The sequence below is a fragment of the Narcine bancroftii genome, chromosome 7, assembly GCF_036971445.1.
Source record: "Narcine bancroftii isolate sNarBan1 chromosome 7, sNarBan1.hap1, whole genome shotgun sequence".
NCBI lineage: Eukaryota > Metazoa > Chordata > Chondrichthyes > Torpediniformes > Narcinidae > Narcine > Narcine bancroftii.
In genome coordinates, this window is record NC_091475.1 from 212061556 (window position 1) to 212085321 (window position 23766).

Sequence of the window (23766 nt, forward strand, 5' to 3'; positions counted from 1 at the left end):
GGAGTGAACTGGATTCGATGGTGGCTGGACGGGAGAAGCCAGAGTAGTGGTAGATGTTTGCTTCTCAGACTGGAGGCCAAGGTGGTCTGTTTCTGGGCTGTAATGGTTCTATAGTACCATGGAGACATGGTGATTTGAGCTTCTTGCCAAATGGAGAAAAGGAAAGAGTAACTTCCACATGAACTCTAAACCTCTTATTTGGTCAATCCATCAGGGTTGTGAAGAATTGGAAAACGTCTCTTCATGGCATCAACACAAGATCATAAACACGAAATCCATTACAGATCCCACCTCCAGAGGTATCAGGAAAGGTTGCCACACTTCTCACAACTGCACAAGAAATATGAACAGGCCCTTCAGCTACTGAACCCTACACAGCCCCACCTTCCTGAACCAATTCTGTATTTCCCCCCCAACTCCCAAAACACCTGGCAACCTCTCCTTCTCATATGCTTAAGACAGTGAACTTCATGTGCCTTGTTAATGTAGAACTCCAAGGAATCACCTTTGATCTGAACAGGCCACACCTGATTTTGAGACCGATATCTGATCCTGGAGGCCCCAGCCAGGGAATTATTGAGACATCTGCCGTGTGCATTCCCACAAGAACATGTTGAGTTTACAACCAGCTGAGCCACGTTCTTTTTAAACAGCTCAGGAAACCACAGGTGAAATCTGTTTAAGAGATGGTATCTAAAGACCCCACTGCAGTTTCTTGTTTCCCAAGTCCCTCATTCAGTCTGCCTCAGGGAAAGGATACATGGCCAGGAGGAGAAACACCTGGAAATGCGAGCAGGCAGACAAATCACATGTACCATTGAAGTTTATTTTTAATCCAAGACAGGTTGAATTCAGCACATCTTTCTCAAGTTCTGATTTCAAATTACACCCGTTAAATGAATGCCCCCAGCAGGGCGGCAGGTCCTCCTCAGTGCCCTGGTGTTTTGCTGCAGTGTCCATCCAGGGTACCAAATTGATTGCCATACGACGGTGAAATGCATCACAGCCTGTCTCACATCAGCCCCTGTTCAGGAGACAGCAAGGAGAGTCACTGGACAATGACGTGACCCCTCCATCTAAATTCAGGTCGCTCAGCAGATTCGGGGGAGGTAATAAGACTAGTGATTATCTAGACTTCAGAACATCCCAAACTATCTTTTAACTACCTCAAATGTAGTCCTTGCTGTAATGACTGCACATTGTGTATAGCCAGACCTCACAGACACAGTATTACCCAGATCAGCTCATTTAAAGTGACAATTACTGTTGTCACAACACTGATGTTCTCCAAGAAAATAGAATGGTCGGGTTTTGCTTACATTCACCCATTAACAGTCCGATCCTTATTTCACCACCTCAATCCAAAAGACAAGGTCACCAACCAGTACGGGGCTCCTTCAAGTATCAGCATTAAGACTCTCAGTCGAAAACGAGCGCCCAGGTCCCTTTGCCAGAGAGAAGGGGGGGGTGAACCCACGGCCTCATGACTATGAGGCAAGGTGCTGCCCATTGACCCAGAGGCAACACACAAGATGCCAGTATTTGAAGCAACGAGGGAAATGCGGAAAGGGTTGTAACCGGGGCTCAGACCAGCTCTCAGACATGTCCCATTTTATTTGGTTAATAAAGAATTACATATCACCACGAAATGGATTGAAACAGCAAAGCCACTCGGAGTTTGGCCTGCTGTGATCTGCACTGCTGCTACCACAAGGTTTAAATTAAACTACTGCAGACGGGAACAAGAGAAAAAAACCCAAAGTAAAACGACCCAAAAAAAAACCCTGAATTACAAAATGGAGTTTTCCCACCGAACCTGGAGGAAAGAGGGAGGGGAGTGAAAATAAATAAATCAATCCGATTACACATCAGAAGCAGGCTGCATTCTGTGGTTGACCGGGATTAACCCATCACCCTGACAGGGAAATAGTCAATAACACTTCTCGTCAGCAGGAAGCGCCAGTGCCGAGAGTTAAATCCACCAAGTTAACTCAAATCCACAATGTGTTAGGCACCAGGTTTGGCACTTTGCTGACTTCCAACTTCTGCCAGTACAGTCAAACTCAAACCCTACAACCCCTGAAATTAAACACCACCGAGGTTCGTGAAACTTCACACCCCTTCCCACAGAAAGAGCAGCCTCTCAAACTGTTCATTAGGCGAAGCCCTTTAAGTTATAGTTTGCAGGCATCCTGTGGAGATTGGAGGGTGAGGGGAAGAGAATTAAAATTTAAGACAAGGAGTTTTAAATGGGCAGAAGACCTACACAGCTCTATTTGCTCTATTCATTGCTGTAAATAGGAGAGGAATCAGGGTTGAGAAACAATTAATCATCCCAAACCCACAATGCTCTGTAACCTCACCATTCCCACCTCTGACCCGAGGGGTCCGTGAACTAACAAAACCAGGGAATCATTCCCCAGAATCAGAACCCAGTTACCAGACCACACCCATATCCCGTCCAGTCTGGTGAACAGTCCAATTTAATCATTAAAACTAATTGCTGAATGGAAGGGGTATGTGCAATGGAAAGGGTATGTGTAATGCAGGTCAGTAAGAACCTGCATATTTTTTTGGCCAGAAGACTGCCTTTCTGCTCTGCAACTTCAGATCAAAGCAGGCAAACAGGGAACTACTACAACTCTCGAACAGTCAGGTTCAGACCAAGCACATCACACATCAGGGTCTCCATGGTTATTGTCACCAGGATTTCAGTGAAAAGTGAACCAGTGAGTTATTCAACAATCAAACGGTCTTGGTTCAATTTCCATTAATCCTGGAAGGAGTCAACGCAGAGCTTGCTAGGTAGACAACTTAGGCAATCACACTGGTGCTGACCACCACTGTGTAAGCCCTGCTGTTTATCACACCTTGGTACCATCCTGCATAAGGAACTCAAATCTCAATTTGCCACATGCTCCCACCCCCCCCCCCCCCACCCTCTCCACTCCATCCACAACACCGCTCAGCCAAAATAAAACTTACAATCTAACTGAAGTTACCCTGTAGTCATGGAAACATGTGCCGACGGATGTTGAGTCTGGCAAGTCCTCCAAACACACGCGGGCTTGCATGCAGACGTGTGCAGGAAGCTCACGGGAGAGGAGGGAACAAGGCAAGTCTGCACCAGTGTTCCAGTAACCTACGGCATACTCGTGTGCCCCTTCTCCCCCTCCCCACCAGGATTGGGGCAGAAACCCCCCCCCCCAGCTCTAAACACATTCACAATTGACATCTCAAATCTTCAGAAACATCCGTTGTTATAATTTAAAAAACAAACAAAACTAAAATCAGAAGCAGGGAAGTTATGAACAAAATTCTCAGGCAAGCACTAACGAAGGGTTAACTCAGACAAACGTCTGCTGCTCCTCGGGATAAATGGAGACGCTATTGATCTCGGAATAGTGGAAAGGCAAAAGCTCGATGGCTACTTCAAAGCTGTGAAGTGTTTCAAAGTCTGCCAGTGTGCTAGAGTTCTTACTCTAAAACAAAAGTCGGAAGTCTAGAAAATCAGGTAAAGGAGCATAATTTAAAGAATGCGTGATTAATGGGTCGACGTTGGGCGGAAGGTCTACTTCTGTGGATAGTTAGTTCCAATATTAAAGTCTTGGTGGAGGGGATCCGGAGAAGTGATCACGGAATGGCAAACTGCACCACCAGCTCTTCCTTGGCATCCACTTTTATTTGCGAAAGTGCACTTGATGCGTAAGCAGCGATTTTGGAGACCTGGGAAGGGAGGAAACAAACACAGCTCAGAATATAGGTAGTGAAGAATAACAATGCGAGCAATGCACGAGCTGACTAGCTTGACCAGCTTTCTACGGTGAGTGGAGGGTTAGGGAAGACATCAGACATACATTCGTTTTTAGAGTGTGGGTGCCTGAAATGCATTGCCGGGGGTGGTGGAGGAGACTGGTACAACAGGAAAATTTAAAAGACTTTTAGACAGGCCCATGGATGGAAGAAAAATAGAGGGTTACGGGTGTGAGGGAGGGAAGGTTTACATAGGTCAGCACAACATCGAGGGCTTGAAGTCCTGCACTGTACCAGACTGTTCTATGTTCTAAAACAAAACTTTCCCATGTCATGGTACACATGACAATGTTCAATTTAAAATACAACTTGTATTGGGAAATAGACCTGACCAGGTGATTAAAGTTTCAACTGGGAAGCGTTTTGGTAACAGTGGTCAAATCTCTCAAGTTTCCAGATTGTTATGGGTAAGATTGGACTTCAGGTGAAAATACCAAGTTGGCATAAGGCTAATTACAACAGTGTGAGGCAGGAGCTGGGAGCAGGATTGGGATCACGTATGAATGGGCAGGATCACTTGGCTGAACTCATCTGCACCAAGTCGGCATCCTGGGCCAAACTTATCTGTTCACATCTTTGGACAAATCTGACTGCGAGAGTCTTTCAATGGCCAGTTGGTCAGAAGATAGGACTGGTGTGCTCCTACAAGACCAGAGTGGCAAGGTTCAGGAACCCTGGAATAACGAGAGAGGCTGTAAACTTGGGCAAAATGGAAAAGGAAGCTCATGCAATGTTTCAGCTAAATTAGACAGTCCCCTAAAGCAGGGGAAATAAACAAAATATGGAATCAGAAAGGGTGAGGGTAAAATGTCCCTGATGAGTAGGATTTTTTAAGCTTTAATCAAATGCACAATTTAATCGACATTAAGAACAAGCAACTAAGGAGAGGATAGATCCACTCGAGGATTAAGGACCAAGACAGGAAGTGATGAGATAGCTAATGTGTACCCACTGAGGACACGCAGAATGGGGTGAGGGAGGGGATGCCGATATTCTCGAACATGTTGATAGTAACGTGCTGGTGAGTCTCTTGAACATTAAGATGAATAGCCCAGGGTGTGATGGGAACTATCCCAGCTTGAGAGGCAAGAGAGGACATTGCTTAGACCTTTAGCGACAGGCAAGAACCCAAAGGTTTGGAGAATAGCCAAAGTCATTTCTTTAAGGGGAACTAGGACACCAAGCCAGCAAACTATCAGCCTTGGGTCAATCACTGAAGATCCATCTAAATCAGGTATAACTTTTGGCATCGTCAGCACGGCCTTGTGCAGGGAACGTCACATCTTACAAGCCTGATTTGAGATTTTTAAAAATGTTGGTGCTAGAAGATAATAGGTCAGTGGATGTTGTCTCCATGGACTTTAGTTACAACAGTCAACAAGATCCCTCATGATAGGTTTTATCCAGAAGATTCTATTCAAAGTTAGCTTGGCCGCAGGAGACAGAGGGTGGAGGGGCACGACTATCACTGAGATCTGAGACCAGGTGTGCTCTGCAGCGATCAAAGTCACTGTATGGAAACTGGCCCTTTGGCCCAACCCGCTCATGTTGACCAAAATTTCCCACCCTCACTAGTCCCACCTGCCTGTGTCTGGTAAGACAAACTGTGTGGAAGAAAATACAATTTTTCTGTTAATTGCAGTTTGTTGACATTTCTTTCTTTGTTTACATTTCTCTCTTTTGGACACATATCTTTTCTGGAGTACAGTTTTTTTTGCATTAGCAAGTAGAAATTCTGCCTCACCTTCAAGAAAAAAGAATTTTAGGATTGTACGTGACAATAAATGCGAACTTTGAAAGGATATACAATAAACACGAGGTTACGTATGATACAATATAACTGGATACACAGGCTATACATTACACCTCAAAAGTTAAATAAATGGGACCCAACAGTATCTGACAGATGTTTTCGTTGTAAAAAAGAAATGGGAACAACAATTCATGCAATCTGGACAGGTGAGAAAGTAGAAAAATTTTGGGAAGATCTAAACCAGATATTAAATAAAATTACAGAAAGCAATATACCAAAAAACCCAGAGATCTTCCTCCTAAGTAACATAAAAAACAAAGAATTTGGACTTGATTTGGATGGTGCACAAAAAAGATTTGTTAAGATAGCCCTAGCCGTAGCAAAAAAATGTATTATGTCAACCTGGAAATTGGAAGATAATCTGAGAATTCAACAATGGTATATAGAAATGAATAAATGTATTCCATTAGAAAAAATAACATATAATTTAAGAAATAACATTACAATATTCAAACAAATATGGGAGCCATACATGAAACACAATAGAGAAAACCTACCGGGGACATCTACCACCTAAAATGACAGAAGGAGAAGGAAATGAAAAGAATTGACTCAGTGGAATTTCTTGTTTATTTTTATTGAATGACAACATTGTTTGACAGGTTTAATGTATCTTAGATTCGGTACTTTAAATGAATGGGAGGGGAGGTAGGGAGGATGGGATGGGAAGAGGGAGGGGGGGAGAAAACGAGACTGTATACATTTGAAAAGGAAAATGTATGTATCTTGATCAATGTGGTTTATAGTGTAAAAAATAAAAAAATTAATAAACTTTGAAAGGATGCTGAACCAATATCCCCCCACCCCACCTGACACTCCCCATGTCTCCCATGACAGCCAGCTCCTCTGCTTCCGCTGGCTCATGCCAGTTTTCAACTGAAGGAAGCACCGGAACCAACAATGAGAGCAATGCACGTACCTGCTGAACGTCTGAGTAGGGCACAGGGTCACTTGCCAATACCTGGTGTGGCTGGCTGGTCAGCGTAGGCAAGGTCATCGCTCGTTTGCACTGGGTTGAACCACTGATCATGGCTAGCCTTGTACTGGGAAAACAAAGCCCAGTTAAACCCAACTCAGCAGTCACAGATTACGAGACCATTCAGCCCATCATTCCTGCACTAGTATTAAACAGCTCAACAGCAACTCCAGTTCCCCAATCCATGTACAAATTACTGGTGACAAGCTCAATTCTTTCTTAAAAAAAACTGAAGGATATTCAGCCCATCAGATCCATGCTAGCTCCTGGCAAAACAAACCCATCATAAGACCACAAGACTTTGGAGCAGAAATAGCCCATTCAGACCAGAGTCTGGCCCACTCAGCCCCAGTGCCTGGCCTTCTCCGTGTCACCTTTGATGCCCTGGCTAATCAAGAACCTGCCAATCTCAGTCCCATTCTCTCCCCACCCCATTCCCTATGAGTCCTCTCCCACACAAGCCCATCAACAGGCCTTTTGAGTCTTTTACATTTACAATGGAGCCCAGGGTAAGAACGTTAGATCTGCTGAAATTTATGACTCAACCAGATACTTTTTATTTTAAAAAAGAACAAACTACCTGAGACTGGCCTTGTTTATATAAGATTTATACATTTATATTTCAGATACCCAGTTGCCATGTCTCTGGTTTCACTGACATTCTCCTGCACCCAGCAGTTGCCTTTCATTGGGCCTCCAAACCCCCGTCTCTCTTGGCCAACATAAATAACCATATAACTATTACAGGTCAGAGACAGGCCAACTTGGCCCTTCTAGTCCATGCCAAGCCCTTTCTCCCGCCTAACCCCACTGACCTCCACTCGCCCCATGACCCTCCATTCTTTCCCGTCCATGTCCAACTTCTCCTTAAGTGCTAATATCGAACCTGCCTCCACCACTTCGTCTGGAAGCTCGTTCCACACACCCCTACCTCTGCACTGGGTGCCCGACCCTCCCACCCCCACCTCCGTGCTGGGTGCCCGACCCTCCCACCTCCACCTCTGCGTAAAGAAGTCTATGAGTAAAGAAGTCCCCCCTCTAAATTTTTGCCCCCTAACTCTTAGTTCATGTCCTCTTGCTTGTATCTCCCCCTTTCTTAAAGGAAAAAAGCCTCTCCACATCTATCTATACCCCTAATAATTTAAATACCTCAATCAAATCCCCTCTCCACTTTCTACACTCCAAAGAATAAAGACCTAACTTATTTAACCTTTCCCTATACCTTGTACCCTGTAACCCCAGCAACGTTCTAGTCAATCTTCTCTGCACTCTTCCAATTTTCTGATATCTTTCCTATACTTTGGTGACCAAAACTGTACACAATACTCCAAATTTGGCTTTACCAAATACCTTGTATAATTTTAACATTACATCCCAGTTCCTGGATTCAATGCTCTGATTTATAAAGGCCAATGTACAATAACCTTTCTTCACCATCTTATCCACATGTGTCTTCACCTTCAGGGAACCATGTACCATTATTCCTAGATCCCTCTGTTCTCCTGCACTCTTTAATGCCCTACCATTCACCATGTATGTCCTATTTTGATGAGCCCTACCCAAATGTAACACCTCACACTGATCTGCATTAACTCCATCTGCCATCTTTCAGCCCACTCTTCTAACTGGCCTAAATCCTTCTACAAGCTTTGAGACCCTTCCTCACTATCCATAGCTCCACCTATCAGTATGATCCACATACTTACTCATCCAATTTCCCACCCCATCATCCAGATCATGGATATATATAAAAATAGTAATGGACCCAATGACTCATCACCAGCTTCCAATCTGACAAACAATTATCTACCACTACTCTCTGGCATCTCTCATTCAACCACTGTTGAATCCATTTGACTACCTCAATGCTAATACCTAATGATTGAACCTTCCTAACTAACCTTCCCTTTCTCGCCAAGCTAACCCTGCCACCTACTGGATCATTCTCTGCAACGACTGCCTGGGATCAGGTGCAGGTCATGTAGCCCATTGAGTCTGCTCCACTTTCCTGCCTGTTCCCCATAATCCTTCACTCGTGTTCTTCTAAAAATTGTGCCTTCAACGAGGCAGCCCTCTACTGCTTCCCTTGGCAGAGAACCCCACAAATTCTCCGCTCTCTGGGAGAAGCAGTTCCTCCTTATCTCTGTCCTAAATCTTGAGGTGATGTTTCCCAATTCTCTTCTCACCTGCCAGTGGAAACAACCTCCCAGTTTAATTCCTATCTATGCCTGTCCCGCATCGGACTTGTCAGCCACAAACGAGCCTGCAGCTGACGTGGACATTTACCCCCTCCATAAATCTTCGTCCGCGAAGCCAAGCCAAAGACAAAAGATTCCTTTCAAAGTTTTATGCCACTAAAAATCCCCTTCATTAATCTAAAGAAGCCACAACACATTCAAGTGAAAGCTTTTCTTTTCACCTCAGGTAACAATTTTTTATATATGTCGGGAAGTGAGAAGTATGGAAGAAACCAAAACTTGACTGCTTCACAAGGAAGGGGGGCCTATAAACTTTGAACAGAATCCTAAGGGGGCCCTAGCCAAAAAAAGGTTGAGAATGGCTGGTCGAAACTCTGAGTACAGTCCTATTCAACTCCATCTCTCCTGATAAGCCATCCCTCATCACTGGAATCAACCTGCATCGCCACCATTATCCTTTCTCACACAATCAACACACAGAGCGCTCGAGGAAGTCAGCAGGTCAGAAGCACAATGAACAGCCAACAACTCAGACTGGAAACCCTTCCTGATGAAACATCGACTGTCCATTGCTGTCCACGGAGGCTGCCTAACCCTCCGAGTTCCTCCAGCACTTTTTCCATCATCTGCAGACCACAAAATATAGGAACAAAGGTTGGTCATTCAGTCCATCAGGTCTGCTCCACCATTCCACTATGAGCTGATCCATTGTCCCACTCAGCTCCCCTCCCCTGCCTTCTCCACATAACCTGTGATGCCCTGACTATTCAGAGACTCATCAATCTCAGCCTTAAATACTCTCTACAGCCTGGCCTACACAGTCGCCTGTGGCAGCAAATTCCAGAGGTTCACCACTTCTTGGCTAAAGAAATTCCTCCACATCTCTGCTTTAAATGGACAACCTTCAATCCTGAATTTGTGCCCTCTTGGTCTTGATTCCCCGATCTTTGAAAACTACTTTGCCACAACCATTCTATCCATGCCTTTCAACATTTGAAATGTTTCTCTGAGGGCCCCCCCACATTCTTCTGAACTCCAACGAGTCCAGTCTAAGAGCCATCAAACATTCCTCATATGCTAATCCCTTCATTCCAGGAACAGTTCTTGTTTATATCCTTTCTCCAGTGAGGATGGCACGCAGTTCTCCAGATGTGGCCTCACCAAGACCTTGTACCGATACAGCAGAACCCCCCAATGTCCCATTTGCCTTTTTGATTACCCACTGTAATCATACAGATTCATACAGAAGTACTCCCGGATTCATACAGAAGTACTCCCGGATTCATACAGAAGTACTCCCGGATTCATACAGAAGTACTCCGGATCCCCCTGCTGACAGAACACTGCGTTTAAATAATGGTGCAAAGCAGAGAATCTGTTTATCTCAGTATCATGAAGTGGACCTCACCTGTACTGACGAGCTCGGTCCATATACTCATGCTGCTCCATGCCCTGCGAATCTGCAGCCGATACGTCAATTATGTTACTGGGGAGAGAAGGACAAAAGCATCAATGACCTACTACAAAAACATGCAGCTGGCTGTCAACATCCACACAAAGGCTCAACAACCGCTCAACAAAACCACCCTCAGGGCAAGAACTTAAGACAAACTGAAGTGGAAAAAAGAAAGTGCAAGTTCTTCTGCCTTTCATGGGGTACCTGCCCTCGGAGCAAGGGGTAACTGTAGCAGTGGGAATCTCTACCTACAGCCCATTTAGACAAACTGCTCCTCTCCCCCTGAACTATCGCTGCTGCCGACCGGGGAATCCCCGGGAAGGATGGTTATTATGGATGAGAGGGGATTGGTGGGTTATGGGCAAAGTGCAGGTAGGTGGGACTACAGGAGATTGCTTAGATCAGTATGGACTAGAGGGGACAAGATGGCCTGTTTCCGTGCTGTAATTGTTATATAGTTTGTAGTTGTAAAATCTTTTGACAGGTTTTTAAAAAATTTTATTTAAAACTTTTCCATACATGTAATTAATAAATAATATAACAGAACAAGAATTTAAATTTAAGAGAGTTTCAATCATTACTTGATGGTTATAAACCCTCCCTAAATTCTATATAAAGATATTTCATGGATTGTTCGGAAGATCGCTTTCCAACACACTGAACGCCAACAAGGTTTATTTGATCAATTTAGGGAAGGCTGACTCAGGTCTCAAGAGGGCAGGTCACCACCCCCTGAAATTTGCATATACTGGCTCCAAATTTACAAAGATATACCATATTCATTTCTCAAATTGCATGTGACTTTCTCCAAGGGGGGGATACAGCTTTGAATTTCTGAATTCCATCTTCCCATACCTAAATGTGAATCCGATTTCCAGGTCACTGCAGGTCCCAATAGAAATAATTGTGGGTTTTGCGGAAATATAATACCTGTGCAGGAGAAGGGGAGAGGAGAGAAAGAGAAAACACAACAGATGGAGAGAGAGAGAGAGAGAGAGAGAGAGACAGACAGACTCCAATTGAGAGGCAGAGGTGGGCTGCTCACACGGGGAACCAAACGAGGGGTAGTGCAGGTATTAGTCAGACCCTTGCCTGCTCACAGCTGAAGCCTTCACACACATATCAGCATGTGTCTACACCAGTGCTTGTGTCCAGAACCCATGGGCATTGTCCCTCTGCCACAGTTACAACCTTAGAACTGCACCCAGAGACAGATGGATGCAGGACTTGCTGATCATCACCCTCCTTCTCCAGGGAGCCCAAACACAGCACTTACCCCACTGCCGCCCCACTCTGGCTGCTACTCACTGCGCTGTCTTGATAAGGATAGTGTTCAGCAGAGCTTGTTCATCCGGGAAACGAGATGAAGGAATACTCGAGTAATTGTGGTCACTGCCCCCTGACGATTTATTCGGTTGGTTGTTATCCGGGATTAGCAGCCGTTTGACTTCCTCACGGCTCTGGAGAGCAAACAAAAAAGCACCATCATTCCAGCTTTCTCACAGATCACAGCCCCAGCCACACACTTGCAATCAAGGTGCATCAGCAGGATGACAGCTCAACTGAAGTCGGACCCCAGCCCCCTTGCCCACTCCCAAATCCACAATTGATCTGACCGCACTTCAAGTTCGAAACGTCGGTTCTGTATCTTTGTCTCGGTTTGACCTGCTGAACTTCTCCAGCGTTTTGTGTTCTTACACCTTCCAACTTTGAGTCAACCATTGTTTTCAGACTTTGAGTTCAATTCTGAGGAGAGATTCCAGTCAGGGCTTGATACCATGGCATTTAAAGTTCATTACTGTACATATCCAACCAGCCAAAACAGCATTTCTCCGGACCACAGTGCACACACACAACATACATGAAAATATAATTTAAAATAACTATGTATAAATATTTTAGAATGATTTTCTTTGTTACAGAATACTGTTCATCAATCTCACAGCCTGTGGGAAGAAGCTATTTCCCAGTCTGGCAGCCCTGATTTTGACACTTCTGTACCTCCTTCCTAATGATAGTGGGTCAAATATCCTGCCGCCCAATTTCAGCAGGTTGACTGTGAACGTCCTCCATCCTGTTGGCAGTTTTGATGACCCTCTGCATTGACGTCTGGCCTGATGCTTTACAGCCATCGTCCCACACAGAGATGCAGCTAGACAGAACACTCTCAACTGTGCTCCTGTATAAAGTTGTCCTCGTCGTCAACCTCCTTCAGAAATGGAGACGCTGCAGTGCCACCCTGACGAATGAGGTGTTGTGGGACCAGGATAGTTCGTCCATTACATGCACACCAAGCAACTTTGTGCTCTACATGACAGAACCATTGATGTGTAATGGAGAGTGGCTGACCTTGGGGGAATCATGGGATGGAGTAGTGGCTGGTCAGGTGGAAACAGCCCTCTCCAAAGAAAAAAAAGTGTGAAAAAAACAGAGCTTAATAAACATAAAAGACAGGAAGAGAAAGATAAAGTTTCAGAGAAGAGACAGAAGATGGCCCCCAAAAGAGAGAAAGTAAGATTAATAGAGAAAAGGGAAGAAGGAAAATCACTGGAGAAGAAAGAAGGCCTTACCTGCATGTCGGAGCAGAGAGCCAACGTGGAGAGGAGCGGCCGATCTCCAATGTTGGTGAGTCCCCAGAGGAGCAGTGTCCTCACGACCGGCGGACTTCAAAAATGGCTCTCAGAGCCAAGAGGTGCGTAACTGCGAAGGCGCGAAGAGTTACGCATGCTCAGTGCGCAAGTAAAGAAGGTCAATGTCGACAGGAGGGGGACTCAGCTGAGGAGTGGCCAGCTGAGAGACGCCCAGTATTGGGGCGTTCGGCTGGGGAAAGTAAAGAAGAAAGAAGAATAATGAGAAAGAGATCGAAGGGCGGGAAGAGGATGAGCAGCAACGGGGCGACCAGCAGGAGGTCGGCCTGCAGCGGGGGGGCCCAGCAGCGGGTCGGCCTGCAGCGGGGGGCCCAACAACAGGAGACACACCAGCTGGAGGCTCAGCAAGGATACAGAAGCAGCTCACCAGAGGATGAAGATACAAAGATATAGAGACGAAGATGACAGACATAGATACAGACACAGAAGAGGAGGAGGAAGAAGACCAAGATCTTCAAAAGAAAGAAGGTAAAAAAGAAGGACAAAGTTTAGATAAAGCCTTTCTCGAAGAACAAATGAGGTCATTAAAAGAATGGCCATCGTTAGAATGTAGTTCAATCAAAAGAAAAATGAAAAGAGCTGAAGACAGAATGAAAAGCTTCGAGTTGGTCATGACTGAAATTGGGAAAAGAGTAGAAAATGTGGAGGAACGAGAAACTGCTGTAGAAATGGAGATAAATGATTTAAGAGGGAAGTTGGAAGAGAGCGAAAAAAAATTAGAGACACAAGATTTATTGTCACAAAAAAATGATGTATTGGAAAACTACAGTAGGCGAAACAACATAAAAATAGTGGCCTGAAAGAAGGCAAAGAAGGGTCAGATGTGAAGGAATTTATAAAAGGATGGATCCCGAAGTTGCTGGGAACGACAGATTCACATGAAGAATTAGAAATCGAAAGGGCACATAGAGCGCTAGTACCGAACCTGCCACCACATCAAAAACCGAGATCCATCGTGGTAAAATTTCTAAGATATACGACAAGAGAAAACATACTGAGTGGGCAAGAAAGAAGATTAGAGAAGACAATAAGTCATTGGAATATAAGGGACAAAAAATATTTTTTTACCTGGACATAAGCTTCGAACTTTTAAAGAAGAGGAAGGAATTCAACATGGCGAAAACAATCTTATGGAAGAACTTTATATAAAGACATCCAGCAGTACTCAAAGTATTTATTTCTGCGGAACAGAATAGACTGTTCTTGGACCCAAAGAAAGCCCAAGAATTTGCTGAACATCTGCAGGACAGGAGAAGAGAGACAAGAAAGATTGACAAGAAAATATACAAAAATATAAAGTAAAGATAATGTATCCATAAAGATTTAAAGATGGATAAGAGAAGGGGAAGAAGGGAAAAAAAGAGAGAGAGAGCTTTGTTATATGTATAGGAAAATAGTGTTCTCTGGGGGGGCTGGGGGGGAGAATAATGGTCACTGCGAAATTGGTTGACACTTCCGAGTAAGTTTGCAAACTGAATGGAAAGGGGAGTTGTGGTTGCTGTCAAGGGACAAGGGGCAATCCAAGGAGGGGAGGTTCATTTGGGGTTAAAGGATTATTGCTTGTGGGGATTGTTGGGGTATTTCATGTAACATAACAATTACAGCACGGAAACAGGCCATTAGGCCCTTCTAGTCCGCACCGAACCAAACACCCCTTTCTAGCCCCACCTCCCTGCACAATGCCCATAACCCTCCATCTTCTTCTCATCCATATACCTGTCCAACCTTTTCTTAAATAATACAATTGACTCCGCCGCCACTATTTCTCCCGGAAGCTCATTCCACACGGCTACCACTCTCTGAGTAAAGAAGTTCCCCCTCATGTTACCTCTAAACCTCTGCCCCTTAATTCTTAACTCATGTCCTCTTGTTTTAATCTTTTCTCCTCTTAACGGAAATAGTCTATCCACATCCACTCTGTCTATCCCTTTCATAATCTTAAATACTTCTATCAAATCCCCTCTCAACCTTCTACGCTCCAAAGAATAAAGACCTAATCTGTCCAATCTCTCCCTATACTCTAGATGCTTAAACCCAGGTAACATTCTGGTAAACCTTCTCTGCACTCTCTCCATTCTGTTTATATCCTTCCTATAATTAGGCATTGTCATATATTGAGATTAAAAAGGAAAACTTAAAAAACAGTAATAGATAAAAGGGATGGAGGTGGTGAAGAGGCGGAAAAGTGAAAATAAAGATACAAGATGGGCACGTTGGACTATATGAATATAAACATTAATGGAATATATAACCAAATTTAAGTGTATCCCACTGGGAAAAAAAAAATCACATATAAAACCTGGCAACTATATATGGAACATAACAGAAAGAGCAGGCCTTGGACCACCACCACCTAAAATGATAAGAAGATACACACGATCAGATTTAATCTGAATAAGTAGATGATGCGTCTTTTTAGTTTATATTCTTTTTGTATAAAGATAATGTTTTATTGATGTATTTAATATGTCCAATATTTACTGTTTTTGGAGGAAGGGGGAAGGGAGGGATGGGGCGAAAAAAAGATAATGTCACTGTGAATATTTAAAGAGATGCATCTGTAAATATATTGGCTGATATGGTTCATAGTGCGATAAATAAAGAATTACCAAAAAAACAGAGTGGCCGACCTTCATCTTCCTGAATTCCACAATCATCTCCTTTGTCTTGTCCACATTGAGACTCAGGTTGTTGTTCTTGCACCATTTAAAAAGGTTATGTGTGCTCAAAATGAGGAATTCTGGACAATTATTGGAGAACTATCTAGTTTTCCATTGACTATTACAGCACAGAAAACAAGTCATTCAGTCGTTCTTGTCTGTGCTGAACTATTATTCTCTCTAATTCCACTGACCTGCACCCCATCCATAGCCCTCCCATCCATGTACCTGTCCCAAATTTTCTTTTTTAAATCACAGGGATAAATTAGAGAGAAGCAAGAATTGCAGATCCTGCAAACAATGAGCTGCACGAAAATCTCACAGGTCAGACAGCATCCATGGGGAGAAATAGTCAATCAATGTTTCAGGCCAGGACCCAATATTGAGACTGAAGAGGGAAGGGGAGATGGCAACATCGAGGGGTGGAAGAAACTGAGGAGGGTTAAAATAAACAGGAAGGGCAAGAGGTGATAGGGTTTGGGTTGGCAGTGGGAGATGGAGATGCAGGTAGAGGGAGAGACCACTGTGGGGGTGAAGGTTGGAGAGAATTTTAATTTTATTTAGACATACAGCATGGTAACAGGCCCTCTCAATCCACGAGCCCGGGCCACCCAATTGCACCTGATTGACCTACACCCCAGCACTTTTTTTTGAAGAGTAGGTGGAAACTGGAGGACCCAGGGAAGACCCATGCAGCCAGTTACAAATGTACAAACTCCTTGCAGACAGTGTGGGATTCAAAGCATTGAGCTAAATGCTATGCTAAAAGTAGGTACAATTTTCTTGTTTAACAGTAGTTAAAAAATATTGTTTGAGATAAATTACCTCGGCGTTCATTCATTATCACACTAATGAATGTAGGTACTTGCTGTATGCAAACGGTACGCATTTTTAACCACTAATTCCCTTCGCGTTAACTTTCCACATCCATAAGTTTAAAGGCTTTGTAAAATTGCATTTTTTTTTTTACTTTTAAGGAGCTCAGATACAAGCTGATTAATTGTACGCAGAGTAATTTACCTACAAACAGGTTTGGTATCAGGAGATCTGTACAAGTAATGGAACTCTCTGCTTGGGCAATTAATCCGAAGAGAGTCCATACTCTGTCTGCAACGAGTTTGTCTGCAAATGGACTTGCTCACTTAGCTGATGTTGACACCTAACAGGAACCATTTATCCACCAAATGGAGAAGCAGGAACATGTGGACGGGGAATGATTCTGCTACATTTGAGGACACACCAGTGAGAATGGATGCTGCAGGGAGCTTGTCTCACCCCTACCTCCAAACTTGTAGAGAGGACACAGGAACCGATTCAGTCCCGGCCTCTGGTGCTGTCTGAGTGGAGTTGGCACATCCTCCCTGTGACTCTGCATTTTCCCTGTGGTATCTCTATCCCATAAATGTGGAGGTTGCTAGGGTTGCTGGCTGCTGGGATGAGAATGCGGGGGAAAATAAAACAGTGTAAATTGAGCTTGACAGTCAATGCAGACTCGCTGGACCCAAGGGCCTGTTTGCATGCTGCATCTCTTTCTAGGTAACCTGGCAGAACGGTGAATGAAGTGTTTAGAGAGGACAAACATTGTTTCTGGTAGGGAAGCCAAATCCTGAGGTCATCAATACCAGGTGGGTCCCAATAAACCCAGTTACAAATCTGAGGAGTTCGAAGGAATGTGGGACTTGCTCCCACTGGGAGTGGCTAACAAAGAGCACAGGTAGGTTTAGAGGGAAGCTGATAAACAGAACATATGGAACAGTTATTGCCCTTTATAATGTTGTGCCAACCTACCTATTCCACTTTCAATCTAACCCTTCCTAATCTCAGTCAAGTGGAGGGAGTGGGGTGGAAAATGGCAAGCAGTGGGCCTCACCTGTGCAGAGCAGAAATGTCAGCATGGAGCAAAGGGGCTGAATGACCTGTTTTATGATAACGGATTTAGACATACACATACAGCACAGTAATAGGGCCATTTCAGCCCACAAGTCTGTGCCGCCCAATCAATCTACACCTCCCCGATACATTTTGAGCGGTGGGAGGAAACCCACGCAGGCACAGGGAGAATGTACAAACTCCTTACAGAGAGCACCAGATTCACTGGCGCTGTAAAGGCATTGTGCTAACTACTACACTAACCATGCCACCCTACCCACGTGGGGCATTCAAAACACTGACCCAAGAACCTGCTATTGTAACACTGCAGGAACAAAAGGACGGCATGGTTAGCGCGGCGGTTAGTGCAATACTATCAAAGCACCAGTGACCGTGTTCAAATCCAGCACTGGAAGGAGACTGTACATTTTCCCCATGTATGCAGAGGTTTTCCCCAGCTGCTCCGGTTTCCTCCCACCCTTCAAAAGGTATGGGTGTGGGGGGGGGGGTTGTAGATTAATTGGGAGGCACGGGCCCACGGGCTGTCAGGGCCTGTTAGCACGCTGTGTCTAAATCTTTTAAAAAATTTAGAAACAAGAATTTGACCGGAGGGCTGGGAAATTAACTGAAAATTTTTTTTGAGAGAGATTTGGGAGGGGGAGCATCTTGAAGGATGAAGAAATTGCTCCAAGGCAAGGTGTGAGAGCCTTATGTCCAACAATTAAAAGCAGGGAAGAGCAGAGATCTGAGGAGTGCAGACCTGTAGGTTTCAGTTAAAGAGGTGAAGCCACAGAGGGGTTTTTTTTAAAGCGAGTCTTTGCTGAACTGGTTTCATTACAGGGCAGCACACTAGGGATGAAGAGGGGTTGAGGGTTTGGAGGAAAGGGACAGAATAGGAGGGGTCCACCATGACAGTGTGAGAACAGTTAAGTCTGAAGGCAGCAGCAAAGTGACTCAGCTGGCCTCACAGCATCCATGGAAAGCACTCGACATTTCAGGTGAGAAGGACACAGACCTGAAACATCAACTGCCTATTGCTTTCCCTGGATGCTTTGTGACCTGCTGACTCCCTCCAGTGCTGTAGTATACTGCTCCAGTCTGTGAAAGCAGGAACAGCTCATTTAACAGGGCTGGAGTGAGCATCAGGTGGAGCTTGTTAGTCTGAGGTGAGCCATGGAGTGCCAAAACTGACCCTTTGGCCCATCTTGTCCATGCTGACTATCACCTTCTTCAGGCTTATTCACCTGTATTCAGCCCACATGCCTTTTCTCAGCTACGGCAACCCCCCACTCCCAGGATTCTGTTTAAAGTTTATGGGTCCCCTTCACTGTGAGACAGTCAAGTTTTGGTTGGTTTCTTCTGTACTTCTCTCCAACCAATTACATGAAAAGCAAAAAAAGTGTACGTCACGAGGTGAAAAGAAAACAAGGCTTTTACTTAAATGTGCTGTGGTGTAGGGCCCCTGTTGAGAATGGCTGATCTAAACACTTCCCATATGTATTCCTGACTAAATATCTTTCGGACATAGTAATTATCCCCACTTCTACCACCTCCTCTGATTGCTTGGTCCACTTGAAATCCCTGTTAAATCTTTCCAGCGCACTTTCAACCTATGTTCTCTAGGTTTCGATTACCTTACCCCAGGGTGATCACATTATCCAGGCCTGTCACGATTTTATAAACCTCTAAGGTCACTTCTCAGACTCCAACACTCTAGGGGTAATGTCCCAACCTATCCAGACTTTTCATTAACCTCCAATGCCAGTACCATCTCATGAATCTTTTTTGTACCTTTTCCAACAAAATGGCATCCTTCTGATAGCAAGGCGCTAAGAAATGCACACAGTACTGTTTTGTGCAGCTAAATCCTCCACTCTGCACCCTGACTGTTGAAGCCCAGCAAGCTGATCGCCTTTTTTTAAAGCCACTCTGCCGACCTGGATTGCCTCCTTTGTGGAGTGATGTCTACAACACTCCACAGGGAATCTCCATGCTCTGCGAAGTCCCTCCAAAATGCAACACCTCACATTTAACCTCTATCTGCTGTTCCTCAACCTATTGGCCGAGTTGACCAAAGACAGCAGTTATGGAATCAGTGGTCAGGTAGCCATGTTGGGAGACGAAAGTCACCAATAGAGGAACTTGCCGATCTGCAATGGGACTTTGGAGATGGTGGAGAGGAGGTGAAGTACACCTGATGCTGGACAATATTGATAAGCAAGACTATTGTTCCTGAGGGATCAGCTCAAGTCCCACACATACAACCAGGGAAGATTAAATAAAGTTAAACAGTGTTGTGGTCAACTCAACTAATAGAAGATTGACTTCATCCCTCTACGAGATGGAACTCTTATTTGTCCTTTGCAACTCCAGAAGTACAGGAGCATTGCCAACTCTAACGACACCTGGAGAGCATTTAGTGCAAATTGGGATTCGGTCATCTAGTGAATGCAGTGCTCCCGTTGTGGTATCCTCTGCAGCAGTCATTTTTAAACTGCTCTCGCCCAACTCACATTGCACCTTAAGTGGACCCTATGCCATGTGCTCTGTGATTGGTAAGGGGGGGATGTGAGTGGGGAGGAAAGATTGAGAACCCCTGCTCTGGACCCAACTGTTACTTAAATATTTTGCTTGAGAAAAATTATCAATGGCCCATTTCCTTTGGAGTTCTGAAACTGTGCACTTAACGAGTCCATGAGATATGATTAAAACAGTGGTTTTCAAACTTTTTCTTTTCACTCACATACCACCTTATGCAATCCCGATGCCATAGGTGCTCTGTGATTAGGGATTACTTGAAGTGGTTTGTGGGTAGAAAGAAAAAGTTTGAAAACCACTGTTTTAATCATCCCTCATTGACTTGTTAAGTGCACAGTTTCACAACTCCAAAGGAAATGGACCAATGACAATTTTTCTCAAGCAAAATATTTCAGTAACAATTGAGTCTAGAACAGTGGTTCTCAGCTTCCCTTTCCGCTCAAAACCCACCTTATGCAATCCCTGACTAATCACAGAGCACCGAAGGCACAGGGATTACTCAAAGTGGGATGTGAGTTTAGGGGGGCTATTTGAAGACTATTGCTCTACAGCAGGGGTGTCAAACTCAAATTTACGGAGGGCCAAAATTAAAAACTTGGACTAAGTCGAGGGCCGAACTAAATATTTATTGAAAATTTTCAACAACATCTGCATGTTTTCTCTTCTTTCAACATATGTAATGTTAAACTTTTTCTTATTAAAATAAATGTTTAATAATAGTTTTGGATAAACTCTTTCATTGTCATTGGCCCATTTCCTTTGGAGCTCTGAAACCATGCACATGACGAGTCAATGAGGGATGATTAAAGCAGTGGTCTTCAAACTTTTTCTTCCCACCCACAGACCACCTTAAGCAATCCCTTACTAATCACAGAGCACCAATGGCACAGGGACGCGAGTGGAAAGAAAAAGGTTGAGAACTGTTGCATTGTGGTAACTCCACATCTGATTAGGTTAATTGTTAGGCAAGTGGTCAGAGAAGGACCCCCCCACCCCAAGAAAGGCTTAAATCACAGGAACAAAATAAGCTTGTCTCACTGCTCCCAATCTTACACACAGTCCTGATGTGGAATGTGGGGTCGCAGCTCCATATTCACCCGAGTTCAGGTGCTGTCTGTGTGGAGTTTGTACGCTCTCCCCTTGTCTTGGACCAACAGGTCGGTCGCCTGACGAAGGCACCCGAACCCCCCGTTGAAACGCCGGCGTCCGGGGCGGTGGAGGAATTGGCTGAGCAGAGCGCGTTGCTCCCACCCCCCTCCCATGGTTGGAGAGGGATTAAATTGTGATCTCACGGCGCCGGGCTCGTCTCCAACAAAAGGAGCGGGAGGCAGGGTTCGCCACGCACGGAGCGAGGGGGAAGGCATCGCCTACGAGACGTTCGGTCCGGCGTCGCCGCTGAAGTGCAGACCCAGCGAGGATGGTCCCCAACTCCAGCCGCATCTGTGTGTCCAGGAGCCGGGCGGGCTGAGTGCGGCGCTCCGATCCTCGGGATTCGGGACTCTGAGATCCCTCCACACCTCCGGCGTCTTAATTTTCACCTTCAGTGTGCATGCGCTATACTGGCGCGGCAGCCAGCGGGCTAACTCTAATATATATTTAATATGATCTTGCGGGCCAAATATAATTATATCGCGGGCCAGAGTTTGACATGTGTGCTACAGGCTACATCGGAGAGACTGGGCACAGTCATTGTATCAATCATTGATACACTGAGAATCAATTTGTTGAGCATGTCAGCTCCATCCACTTGCAACAGGGTGAATTTCCCAGTGGCCACCCATTTTCAATTTTCTGTCATATTCCCTTGCTGGCATGCCTGTTCATATTCTGACACCAGCTCCAAATTGGAGGAACAACTCTCTCATCTTCCATCTGGGCATCCTCCAGCAGAGAGCATCGACTTCTCTGGATTCCATTAAAACCTCCCCAACTGCTGTCGATCCCCATCCCTATTTCTCCTTTCCTCTAGCTCTACATTCATAGATCCATCTCCTCCCCCGATCAATTCTCACCTTTCCTCTCCTTCACTACATACAAATGTCCATCACCTTTTGTCTGTGCTCCTCCTCCGGTCCCTCTATTCCCCTCTCCCTCTATTCCCCTCTCCCTCTATTCCCCTCTCCCTCTATTCCCCTCTCCCTCTATTCCCCTCTCCCTCTATTCCCCTCTCCCTCTATTCCCCTCTCCCTCTATTCCCCTCTCCCTCTATTCCCCTCTCCCTCTATTCCCCTCTCCCTCTATTCCCCTCTCCCTCTATTCCCCTCTCCCTCTATTCCCCTCTCCCTCTATTCCCCTCTCCCTCTATTCCCCTCTCCCTCTATTCCCCTCTCCCTCTATTCCCCTCTCCCTCTATTCCCCTCTCCCTCTATTCCCCTCTCCCTCTATTCCCCTCTCCCTCTATTCCCCTCTCCCCCAGCCTTTTAATTCAGACACCTGCCCAATTTTTGCTCACATTTTGAGGAAGGGCTCAGGCCCAACACGTTCGCCATCTATCTTTACATCCTATGGATGGTGTGAGACCAGCTGAGTTCCTCCAGTTTTGACAGACAAGTGTGAGGAGTTGCACTTTGGGAGGGGAAACACACGAGGCAAGTAGACAGGACCCTGAAGATCATTGATACACTGAGAAATATTGGGTGCAAATCCCTAGGACCCCGAATGCAAATGGATTCAGACCCTAAGGAGCTGGGCCAGCGGCATCGCAGACCCTGGGGAGCCACCCCCCATGACGCGAATCAGGGCCCCCCATCATCGTGACACGGGCCCCGGGGAGCCCCCCCCATGACGCGGACCTTAAGGAGCCCCTCCCGCCCCTGCCTCCCGCGATACGGTCCCTGGGCCTCTTCGGGATACGGACGCTGGGCCTGGGCCCCGACCCGACGGGATGACACCCACCTGCCCAGGACCCCTTCCCCCCTCCCCGCGGCCTTGCGCCCACCTGCTCGCTGCCGTCACCGTCGCCCCCGCTGCTGTAACAACAGCCCATGTCGGGACCGATCCGCGGGCAGCGCCGCCGCCGTCTCCTCCTCACAGCATCACCTGACGGACCCCAACGGCAATGACCTCACTTCCGCTCGCCGCCTCTCCTCCTCACAGCATCACCTGACGGACCCCAACGGCAATGACCTCACTTCCGCTCGCCGCCTGCCAATCATTCTCGGCACCATCCTCGAACGCCGGCGGTGGACGCGGTGACGTCACGTCTACTGCCTCCCCTGTCAATCAAATGCTCGACCCTGGGACTTCCATACCGCGCATGCGTACATGGCCTTTTCTGCTCTGGGGTGGTTGCCCACTTCAAGGAGCCGGGAGCCTGGCGATGTTGGTCAGTGATGGATGTGGAATCTTTTGTGCAATTCCCCATGGTCACTGGGCGTGCAGAACTCGAGCGTCTAAATGCAGAGCCCTCCAGATGCTCCTTGTTGCCTCGACCTGTTATACACCCCTCTCTTCTTCTTAACCACTTGGCCAATATCCCTTCAAAACCAGGGTTCCCTCTGCCTGTTAACTTTAGCCTCTTTCAGTTGCATTCTCCGCCAAGAATGCGCCTGCAGAAGTGGATACAGCCCTGTGGAATGGTCGTTCAAGTGGCAGCCCTGAAAGCACCGTGCTGTCCACCTGAAAGGGACGGCTGCAGGACAGGTGCCTCGAACACACGGGACGTCAGGGCGGGGGCGGCCAGCATGGGACGACGGGGCTGTCAGGCGGCGGGGAGTTGGGTCTCCACCCACATTCAGGTGCCTTGGGGGACTGCTCTGATGGGGAGATTGTACCTCCCGGAGGAGGGTTGCTGAG

The 23766-nt window shown here is 45.9% G+C and overlaps 1 protein-coding gene across 1 annotated transcript; it reads right to left on the reverse strand.

Annotated features, from left to right (window-relative positions):
• Window positions 1-3243: 3243 nt before the first annotated feature.
• On the reverse strand, window positions 3244-23048 carry lamtor1 (late endosomal/lysosomal adaptor, MAPK and MTOR activator 1). The gene is made up of 5 exons (XM_069892207.1): window positions 22910-23048; window positions 11565-11716; window positions 10209-10286; window positions 6546-6669; window positions 3244-3726 (listed from the first exon to the last, which is right to left on the reverse strand). Exons 1-5 carry the CDS (start codon window positions 22955-22957, stop codon window positions 3634-3636), a joined length of 495 nt encoding a protein of 164 aa, XP_069748308.1. The 5' UTR covers window positions 22958-23048; the 3' UTR covers window positions 3244-3633.
• Window positions 23049-23766: the final 718 nt, after the last annotated feature.

What these genes read in the sequence shown, in the direction of transcription:
- lamtor1 (XM_069892207.1), bottom strand. Translation starts at nt 22,957, where the DNA reads ATGGGCTGTTGTTACAGCAGCGGGGGCGACGGTGACGGCAGCGAGCAG. An exon ending in ACGGTGACGGCAGCGAGCAG is followed by an intron (nt 11,717 to 22,909) that starts GTGGGCGCAAGG and finishes TTTGCTCTCCAG; the next exon opens with AGCCGTGAGGAAGTCAAACG. An exon ending in GACCGAGCTCGTCAGTACAG is followed by an intron (nt 6,670 to 10,208) that starts GTGAGGTCCACT and finishes TTGTTTTCCCAG; the next exon opens with TACAAGGCTAGCCATGATCA.